We start from the raw sequence: 10,854 nt of genomic DNA on the forward strand, positions 1-10,854 counted from the left end.
AAAAAACATTTAATTATATTTGACCGGCAGCTATAATTTAGGCAGTTGTTTAAAACTTCCCACACTAATATCATTGTTTGATTTCAAGGTAGTTTTTTTGGAAGGAAATTATCACGCCATGTGATATCAGATTTTTTGGATGTGAACACGTTATATAATAGAGTGTCGAATTTGGCGATGACATGTGGCAGATGTAGTAGTAGCATGACACGTAGGCGAAATGAACATTGAATAATGCTGGCTTGACACGTAAGCAAAATGAACCGAGTACATATTAGATAAGCAAAATCAGTTGCTGGGTACACGTCTAGTGTATCTTGAAGATTAGAAGCTTATCTTAGTTTTGGACTATGAATTCAGAAAATAAAAGATAGCGTTTGAAATGGGATATAGAAGGAAATCAATGTATTCACCTCATATGAATATGACAATGCAATATACCGATATAGTGTGATTATGGTGAGTAAGAACGTAATTGATTCATTTGTCCAATACAATTGTGTTAATTCTACATAGATATATTCCACATAATTCCTTTAAAAGAAATATATTCCTTGCGTTAAATTTGTAATTGATTTATTAGTGTTATAGGAAGTTATCATTTATGCACTAATTTGTCCATGATTACATCGATTGAACATCATACATACGAATACCTTGAGAGTGGAAGTGACACATCAGCGAGTTTGAAGCTGAACTATACACATGGCACATAATTTTTTAAGATGAATTTAGCAATGACATGTGGCAGATTTAGTAGTAGCATGACACGTAGGCAAACTGAACTTTGCTTTATATAATAGATAGATTAATGCAAACTTTTGTCATAAATTTACAACTAAATTCCATTTTAAGCAATGTATTTATGTCTTATATGCAGCCCTTAGGGCTGCATATAGCATAACCCTTTTTTTTAAAGAGAAATTTCATTAATTGAAGGCGAAACGACAATTAAAATAGATATTAAAGAAAAACAAGATACAATTAAACAAGGTTAAATCAAATTCATTTTCGAATAAATTATAATGAACCAGATCGAGCAATACAGCACAGCCCTCTTGTATTTGCTGAATCAAATAGCTATTGATGAGGAAAGTCTATCATTCTGACATAGTTTGGGAAGAGCATTCTTGATCGAGTCATGTTAGCCGCATCCGAGATTCCAACACCTTCATGTTGAGTTTTGAACTTCAACCAATAAGAACAATTTCTCATACCTAAAAACAAAACAACCATACTCACAACTCTCATAGGGGAGAAGGAGATCTCCACAACAGAGACTAAAAACCCCATAACAGGGTTTGAAGAAATCTCATAACTAGATACTAATTTATTCAACAAAACAAGAAAATAAACTTAAAACTGAAAATAAAAAGGAAAAGGGGGTATACCATGGATGAAATCATCCATGGCAGCCCCAAAAAACTGATGAAGAAGGAGTAGGGAAGGCTAGGGTTTTAGAGAGAAAAAGAGAGAGAGGGAGGCTAGAGGGTGTGTACTATTTAGATCTATTAAACTTTAAAGTTTATAGAAATCACGCGAAGTTGAAAATTAAGAAAGGATAAAGAAAAGGATAAAATGAACCATAAAACAAAGGTTTAAAATGAAGTTAGCGTTGGAGATTTGACTTCTTTGATTGGAAATTGGAATCCTCAATCACCCGGTATCTTATAAGATATTTTTGAAACAAAAAGTATCTTTTAGAAAGTATGCATGAAAATTCAAATTATGTTGAAGTTATGCTTCCACTTAGAGGTTAAAATATAGGTTGGCGGAGGGTTGTGTCACCTCGAAGCATGACGTTGCCCGATAGAGGCTTGGCTAGCGTAATCCATGTACAAGTTGAGTACCGTCGAGTACAACACTATACATCTTAGGTTATTTTTTATGCTTATAAACATGACATGATATGAGGTTTGGACTTTGGCACAATAAGCACACAAAACCTAAAAATTAGTCCTAGGTATGTCTCCACAACAAGACAAACACATGGTGTATGTCTTCCTTGGGATAATCCGTCAACATGACCTAATACTCACTTTATCCTCTCTCAAGTGAAGACTAGACAAAGAGAATTACTATTTATGAACTCTAATCTAAAACTTAATCAATGGGTATAGTTCATAATGCACTCAAATTAAACCTCACTTAATAACATCATCAGATCTGGAAATCAAGATCTAAACTAACTAATCGAAGCTAATTTTGACGAAATTGTTTGTAATTTAAACACACGTGTAATTGTTCAACCTAGCACAAATCCAATTCAAACTAACCTTTAGTCAATTGACTCGATAATATCCCCCACACGAATCAATCCGGTCAAAGAGTCGAGCTAGGATCGAACCCGAACCATGGTTTTGGACTTTGAACTATGCTCACCCTTGCCAAAGCGACTTTCCAAGATATCGACACTCCAATTCTCCTTCACTCTTCAATCTTCTCAAAGCCCACCAACCAAAGAACACGCCACATCAACATTTACATTATCTCTCCCCCTCTTTCTCTCTCTCCTCAAATCTCAAAAATTGGGTTTTATTGTGTTCTCTCACTCTCAATTATCTGCCTTCTTCTAGGACGCAAAATTCTTGTCTTTTCTGGGTATTTTCACAATACCCAAGATTTAATTCTTGGCTTGGGTTTATCGCCAAATGCTCTCGCCTTTTTTGTGGTGCAGGATTATTATTAGTCATTTTCATTGTTTTTATCTTCAATTTTATCAAAATTTTCAGTAATCTTAGATGGGATTTTTCAAGCTTCCAATATCATAAATGTGTAGAAGTGTTTCAGTGGGTGTTAATTTGTAGTGGGTTGGAATATTTTCCGATGATATTTTCCGGCGAATCATTTGGTGGGTCTATATTTGATTAAGGTATGAAGGTACATTCTTCAATTTCTTCTGTAAATTCTCGTTCTTTTAATTTTTGACTGGAAATTTGGGATTCAAAGAATTGGTGATTGAAGTACTGTCTATGCTAAAATTTGCATTGTTTTAGTATTTTATTTAGTTTTGTTGGGTAACTTTTGATATTGCTATGAATACAGAAAACATTTAGTTTTGTGTAAGCTTTGAATATTCATGACTTGTTACATGTATCAACATATCCTGTCTGAGTTTCTTTGAAATTTGGCTTTTGTTGAATGGAAGTTTGTGGATTTTGGGTTCTTGAGCTTGTGTGACATTAAAATTGAGTGTAATCTTTGGTGGGTTTATTGGAAAAGGTGGAAAATATTGGGGACTTTGCATAGAAGTTTTCTTGGTGGTATGTGTCCACATAGAGTTGGGATTGAGGATTCATGCCGTATTACTCCCTCGGTTTCTAAATATAATGCAGATTAATAAAGCATATTGAGAATATAGTTTAGTTAGAATTGCGCCCGCAATAAGAATTGACACTAAATATTGTGTTGATGATATGGTACAACCTACAATCTTACCCTGATATTACAAATTCGCATTTAATATTATACTTGTCTTATATGATGCCTTGTATATTGGGAACATGGCTAAAGACTTATCATTAGATATGGAAGGAGTAGTTAGTAGAATTTGTGTAAGTTTGTGCGAGTAAGAAGTGTAACATTCTAGATATTCATGGTTTAATTGGGTTTTAGAATGTGTTTATTCAGGCAACTTTTTTCGCCATTGCTAAGATGATTTTACGATTTTACTACTTCATGGTTATCCCAGGATTCCGGGCAATATTTTAGATTTCTAGTGATTTATATCTAAGCTACATGCTCCACTTTCCACGAAGGTGATGACGTGGGTATTTATGTGAGCTGCTAAAATTCTCAATCGAGTAGCATCTGATCGTTTTCAAGCTTTCACTTGAATGACAAAGACATAGTAGAATATGCAGATTCCTTATTATTTGGTTAAAAGTTTCCAATATCGCCGTGTTGTTTGTTGTGCTTGTTTTCTTTGCCTTTGCAATATGATAACTATGTTTTCTAGTCTTAAAAGATGTTTTATTTGACTTTCATATGATTTCGACGTCTTATATTCATCTAAGCTTTTCGGTTTTCCTGTTATATGCACTTTGGGGTTATTTCTTTTAATATATATTCACTTCTAGTTATTGTCTCTTTGAAGATGAAGAGCATCAGGGATTGGGTTTTCGCTCAGTTAGTTTCTGGCTCATTTGTCTTGCCAAGGCCTTTGTCTAGCAGTTCTTTGGAAGAACCCCAGAACGAGGAGTTTGTTTCTTCAGGTACTACAACTTAAATATGCGAGGAATTTGTGTCAAACAGGCGTCAGTTATCAATGGAAAGCTGAACTTGTTGCATTTTGTTTAACAGATAGATTGTCGTGTAGTGTTGCAAACCATTTAGTATTAATGATTGAGTGCTGCTAGCAACTCTATAATTGGACCAATTGCATTCGCATAAGTGCACTAGACTCGTAAAACATGTTCCCTATTTGATTCATTATAGGAAGTAGTAACTGTCTATTGTCTACAGCTTCATGTAATTATTTATGCCTCCTGCTAATCATTAAAACCCATTGCAATTATTGTATATAAACATGATAAAGGGGAAAGCATGTCATTGAGTTTTATGGCTTGGTTTCTGAAACCTGATGTATGTTAGGTTGGCTGAGAGGGAAATATTCGTTGGCAAAGTTTAAGATTGTATCAGTGGTTTTGAACCTTTTGTCCTACTGCTCTGTTTCACTCAGGTGGTTCTGCTTCTTGTGCTATTATTATCTTTGAAAATATCTGCATTGTTTTACATTAATCATTACAGGCCTATCTGTTTGTACATTTGGACTCTAGGATTTAGAATTTCAGACACTTGTGAAGTACCTATTAGGCCACATCAAGCCCATAATGACCTGTAATCTTTCCCTAGCAGTCCTGTCCCTCCCTAGGAGTCCACCGACAGATGAGAAAAGGAACTAAAAGCCCCTCCAACTCTTAAGATCGGAGCTTAGTTTTGGCATATTGTGGATTGATGGGATAATTTTCCAGATTTAATTCTAGGGGACTTCACTGTAGCAGAAGTTGTTCTGTGTAGTATACTATATATTACACATGCTGTATCAATTTTGATAATGTAATAAATTCTGTACATTTTAATTCTGCTATAGCAAAACATGTAAAACCTGGATAGGAATATTTGAACACTTTCTTATGTGATTTATCGTTTATCAGGCTCCACACAAAATGTTGACGTGGTAGCATCGCAAGAAACTGCTGATATGTCATCTATCTCCAGCAGCAGTCAAGAAAACCCAATGTATTCTTCTTCACAGCAGATTCTTGTTGACAATTCATCTCCCTCTTATAGCTCTGCTAATAGAACAAAGTTAGATCGCTTGTCAAAAATTGAGGCACTTCAAATTGATTTCTTTCGTATTCTACAACGGCTTAGGCAATCACCAGAAGATATACTTGTGGCCAAGGTCCTATATCGGATTCATCTTGCCACTTTGATAAGAGCAGGGGAATCCGATTTGAATAGAGTTAACCTTAGAAGTGACAAGGCTAGAGCTTTAGCAGCAGAACAGGAGGCTGCTCAGCAACCCGCACTTGATTTTTCTTTGAGAATACTCGTCTTGGGAAAGACAGGTGTTGGTAAGAGCGCTACCATTAACTCTCTTTTCAATCAAACCAAGACTGTGACAAACGCTTTTAAGCCTGCTACTGATCACATCCAAGAGGTTACTGGTTCTGTGAATGATATCAAAGTAACAGTTATAGACACTCCTGGTTTCTTGCCGTCCTCTACACTTAATGTACGAAGGAACAGGAAAATTATACTTTCTATAAAAAGATATATCCAAAAAAACCCACCTGATGTTGTTTTGTATCTTGAACGCCTTGATGCCATGAGCAAGGGGTATAATGACTTCCCTCTTTTAAGGCTTATGACGGAAGTTTTTGGGCCTGCAATGTGGTTCAACACTATACTTGTCATGACGAATGCTGCTGCTGCACTTCCCGAGGGACCCAGTGGATCTCCTGTCAATTATGAATCTTATGTGACTCATTGCACAGATCTGTTGCAACGTTATATACAGCTGGCGGTTTCTGATGCTAAACTCGAAAACCCGGTAGTTTTGGCTGAAAACCATTCAACGTGTAGGACAAATACCTCAGGAGAGAGAGTACTCCCAAATGGGCAGGTTTGGAAACAACAGTTGCTGTTATTATGCATGTGTACTAAGGTACTGGGTGATGCTAACTCCCTCTTGGGACTCCAAAACAGCATTGAACTTGGGCCATCTAATAACTCTCGGCTGCCTTCACTGCCTCATTTGCTTTCAGCTTTCCTCCGTCAACGCCCTGTGATGACAGACGGGGAAGTTGATGAATATTCTTTTTCAGATAGCGAAGAGGATGATGAGTATGATCAGCTACCTCCCATTCGAATTCTGACAAAACGGCAGTTTCAGAAGTTGAGTGACTCTCAGAAGAAAGATTACCTTGATGAGCTGGATTACCGAGAAACCTTGTTTTTAAAAAAGCAATTGAAGGAAGAATCACGCAAGAGGAAAGAGAAAAAGCTTTTAGGGGACAAATGCTTGCCTGACGAGGGAAATACAGATGATCCTGAAGCATTACCAGAGGCTGTACAGCTGCCTGATATAGCAGTCCCTCCAAGTTTTGACTGCAATTCTCCTATATATAGATATCGAGGTGTTCTAACGAGTGACCGATGGCTCTGGAGGCCTGTCTTGGATCCTCAGGGATGGGACCACGATGTGGGTTTTGACGGAGTAAACCTGGAAACCGCTGTTGAAATAAAAAGAAACCTAACTGCTTCAGTTTCAGGACAAATGAGCAAAGACAAGAATGATTTCAGTATTCACTCCGAGTGTGCTGCATCCTACACTGATCCCAAGGGCCCGACATACTCCGCAGGCCTTGACATCCAATCATCTGGCCAAGATATGCTTTACACCGTCCGAAGTCATGCAAAGTCTGGAAAGTGGAAGCATAATGTTGGCGGTTGTGGTGTTTCTGTGATATCTTTCCAGAACAAGTATTATGTTGGTAGTAAGCTTGAAAACGTCCTTCACATAGGTAAGAGACTGAAGCTTGAAGTAAATGCTGGTCAACTGGTGGGTGCCGGGCAAGCTGCATATGGCGGGAATCTTGAAGCTACTATAACGGGGAGAGACTACCCCGTGAGGAACGATAAGGTCAGCATGGCCATGAATGTTCTATCGTTTAAGAAAGAGTTGGTGTTGGGTGGAAGTTTTGAGTCTGAGTTCCGTCCAAGCCGAGGCATAAGATTGTCGGTTAATGCCAATTTGAATAGCCGGAATATGGGGAAAGTTTCTGTCAAGACTTCTAGCTCCGAACATGTGGAAATAGCTTTGATTGCGCTGCTCACTATTGTCAGAGCTCTCTGCAGAAAAAGAGAACCCCATTTACTTGGTGAAGATCAGGAGGTGGGATAATATCATCTTGCTGCCCAGTCTTGTAGTATTGGAATTTGTGGTTTCAGATTTACCTTTGATGGAAGATAACGGTATCATTCTCCCCCAGAAACCAATGATTTATCATCATTCCACATAGGCAATTAGAGAGACAAAACCTAGTTGTTTGTACAGTTTATGAAGGAGAGTGGTACTGCTCATTTTGATCATGAGTGTAGGAATCAGGAGGTATACAATGAGAAATGTTGTATTTCAGCAGTTATATTCATCACAATTATACTAGTCTCTGGAATCTGAGAGAACTTTTGCTTCCCATTGGTCTTTTTGTTTCAATGATCTTGCTGATGTTGAGAATTTGAGATGCACATTTATTTGTTGTAGTTTCATGTCAAATTGCCACACTTGTTCGAGCTATGACCTACTTTCTATAACAAGTCCAAATATTGATTAACTCACAAGTCACAACAGTCCCAGATTTCAGGAGTGTTTCCCATGAAGCAGTCTTGTACAACTTGCAACTTATTTACCTTGTGGAAAAAGTTCTGTTGTTTTGAGGTTGGTTGATCTTCCCTCTCCTTTCTCTCCCCTTTTGGTTTTCGACGCCTCTTTTTACTTGTAACATGTTCTGAAATATACCCTCAAAGTTGGAACTATAACTTGCTTGTAACATGTTTTGATGTAATATACCCTCAAAGTTGCAACTATTCCGAGTTATGATAATAGTTGCGACTCTTTTAAAAACAGATATTAAAGTTAAGACTAATATGTCAAATTTTCCTTTTTATCCCCCTATTAATGAAACTAACTGAATTGAAGGAGCTATAAAGTATAAACCTATTGTCAAAATTTCTGAAGTTGATCACATGGCCCTCCTGGTAGAATGATCTGAAACCAAATTGTCAAAACTCAGCTCATTGAACAAATTTTTTTACAAGAAAACTAAAGTTTAAACATAAATTCAACAACCACTCAAAACAGGGAATATACAAAAATGTACCCTTCTTTTCCCCTATAACAAAGAATTTCAATAAATTAAAACCCACAGTTTTATTCTTTTTCTTTTGGGTTCTTCTACATATATCCTTGACAAAAAATCATCACCAAATCAACTTCTTTTACAAACTTTATACAACAAAGCTAAACTCCTAAAAGTTACATACACAATCTCTACAACAATCAAACAAAACCAAGAACAAAAAATAATAATTATGCAACATATATATATATATCACAACTTAACTTCCTATAATTTGATCTTCCTTTTCTTTTTCTTCTTTACAAATATTTCAAGAAAAAGAACCCCACAAAACCTCAGCTTGAATAGTAGAAGCTTCAGCATCAGAAATAGAAGCTTCTCTAACTCTTCTCAAAACTTCCAATTTATAAGCCCTTTTTTCTCTTTGTCTCAACCCTTCTCCAACCTCTAATTGCACAGCAAATCTTGCTACACAACTTGCAAAAGGATGCCTCTCCAAATAACTCTTTCTACTCCCCTGTTTTCCCCTGTTTTCCTCTGTTTCTCCTCTGTTTTCCTCTGTTTCTCCTCTGTTTTCCTCTGTTTCACACTCCCTTACATCAATTAAGTCTCCCCCAAGCTCTGATCTTTGCAACTCCACCAATTTCTTCACTATATCCTCCTTGATCATCGCTTCCACCGCCTCTTTTCGCCCGAAATACCCGATTTCTAGCACGCAATCGAGCCCGAGTACTCGAATTGTCAAATCATCCGACTTCAAATACCCAATTACACTTGGAATCTCCTTATTTGATTCAATCTCATCAACTAATGGACTCTTTATTGTCTTGATCAATGAACATAATACATTTAAAGCACAAACTGATCCCATTGAAATCAAAGCCTTTATTGTAGGACCCATCAACACTTCACCCACAAAAACATTCTTGTTAAACCTTATCAACCCTTCAATCACAAACGCACATTCTTCTCTAACCTTACTCAACTGAGTTGGGTCGATCAAAACCGTCTCCAACTCGGTGAAAACCGCAGCTTTTAGCACCAAATCCTGCAACTCGCGGTTAAAACCCTGCGCAACTCGTCCCTGAAACCGAGCCAACTCAGTGATCAACTCGGCGTTTTTCTCCGAGTCCCGCGATTCTGACCTCGACCCACGAAGCGCCTTGACGAGGGACTCCACGGACTCACGGTCGATCCAAGCTTGGAGCTCCGACTCGATAGACTCGGCGACTCGGGCGATTTGGTGAGTCGAGACTCGGCGTTTGAGGAACGATTTCAGGGTGGTGTGTTCGCGAGTTGTGCGGAGGGTTTCAACGAGGGTTTTGAGGTAGGAGAGATGGTGAGCGAGTTGACTCAGATTTGGGTCTGAGAGGATTGTGTCTGACTCGGTCTCGAGCTCGAGGAGAGCTTTAATGGCGGATGAGTTTGACTCGGTGAGTTTGTGAGTTGGGTTTGATTGTAAGTCGTGTGAGGCTTGTTTTAAGAGTTGGAGAACTCTTAAGATTTGTTGGTTTTCTTCTCTTTCTAGTTCATCCATTTTTTTTAGTTGGTGTTCTTGGAGTTGTGAAAATTGGAGGTGCAAGTTTCATAATATAGTAGTCAAAGTTGTAATTTTATGTGAAAAGAGAAGGGAAAGGAGTAGGAAATGATGATGATGATGCTTTTGTTTGAGGAATTTGGAAAAGAGGATATCCAATTTTGGGGAGGATGTAATGTAATGTAAAGCTATTGTTTGTTTGGTCAATTGTTGAGTTGTTGACTATTATTACTAACTAGCATTGTTAATTGTTTTGTTGTTTGTTTAGGGTGAGTTGGTGGTTGTATTGGAAAAGTGTTGGTATGTCTATGAGACTTGACACTTGAGAGTTAAAATATGTAGATGATGTTTGACAATTAGATATTAGTGGTTAGCAATTAGTTAATTGTATTGGTTGATTTGGCTATATGTTTGCGTGAAAGTGTTTAATAGATACTCTTTCTGTTTCATTTTAATCTACCCACTCACATTTTTCACGTATGCCAATGCAAAAATTTTGAGGACATACTTATATCTTTAGTTACCCCCAAAGTCCTCTACATTGATTCCCCATCCCCCTAAAGGTTTCACTTACCCTTTTTCTCCTCAAACTCCATGATCATGTTGACCCATTATTGACCACTAATCAAACCACCACAACAACCAATTATGTCACCACAACCACCACACTATTTCAAAAAATTACCACCAAGCTAACCCACCAAGACTACCAGCGAACAAGCATCCCACCATAGTCATGCAACCACCAAAGCACCACGAAACCTCACCCAACCACAACCACAATCCCAAAAAACCATCACAGCAACACGAAACCACTGCCACCCACCACGACGAAACCACCCCAGTCCAAAAAACCACCACGTAGCATGAAACAACCACACAAACAACCAAACTCCCATCTTAGCCACCGGAACACCACCCTATACCGGAAAAACCCCACCTCAAAAATGA

The 10,854-nt window shown here is 37.8% G+C and overlaps 1 protein-coding gene across 4 annotated transcripts; it reads left to right on the top strand.

The window, feature by feature from the left end:
* The first annotated feature begins 2,507 nt into the window (after positions 1–2,507).
* Positions 2,508–7,702, top strand: LOC104901941 (translocase of chloroplast 90, chloroplastic). Of its 4 annotated transcripts, none has more exons than XM_048635361.2 (3): positions 2,508–2,880; positions 4,080–4,214; positions 5,157–7,702. In XM_048635361.2, exons 2-3 carry the CDS (start codon positions 4,097–4,099, stop codon positions 7,409–7,411), a joined length of 2,373 nt encoding a protein of 790 aa, XP_048491318.1. In that variant the 5' UTR covers positions 2,508–2,880; positions 4,080–4,096; the 3' UTR covers positions 7,412–7,702. The 4 variants fall into 4 exon arrangements, with proteins under 4 accessions (XP_048491318.1, XP_048491319.1, XP_010687870.1 ...); XM_048635362.2 differs by having other exon boundaries at positions 2,508–2,872; XM_010689568.4 differs by having other exon boundaries at positions 2,509–2,880; positions 4,097–4,214.
* Positions 7,703–10,854: the final 3,152 nt, after the last annotated feature.

Source organism: Beta vulgaris, chromosome 8 (genome assembly GCF_026745355.1).
Source record: "Beta vulgaris subsp. vulgaris cultivar EL10 chromosome 8, EL10.2, whole genome shotgun sequence".
Classification (NCBI taxonomy): domain Eukaryota; kingdom Viridiplantae; phylum Streptophyta; class Magnoliopsida; order Caryophyllales; family Amaranthaceae; genus Beta; species Beta vulgaris.

What these genes read in the sequence shown, in the direction of transcription:
- LOC104901941 (XM_010689568.4), top strand. An exon ending in CGAGGAGTTTGTTTCTTCAG is followed by an intron (nt 4,215 to 5,156) that starts GTACTACAACTT and finishes ATCGTTTATCAG; the next exon opens with GCTCCACACAAAATGTTGAC.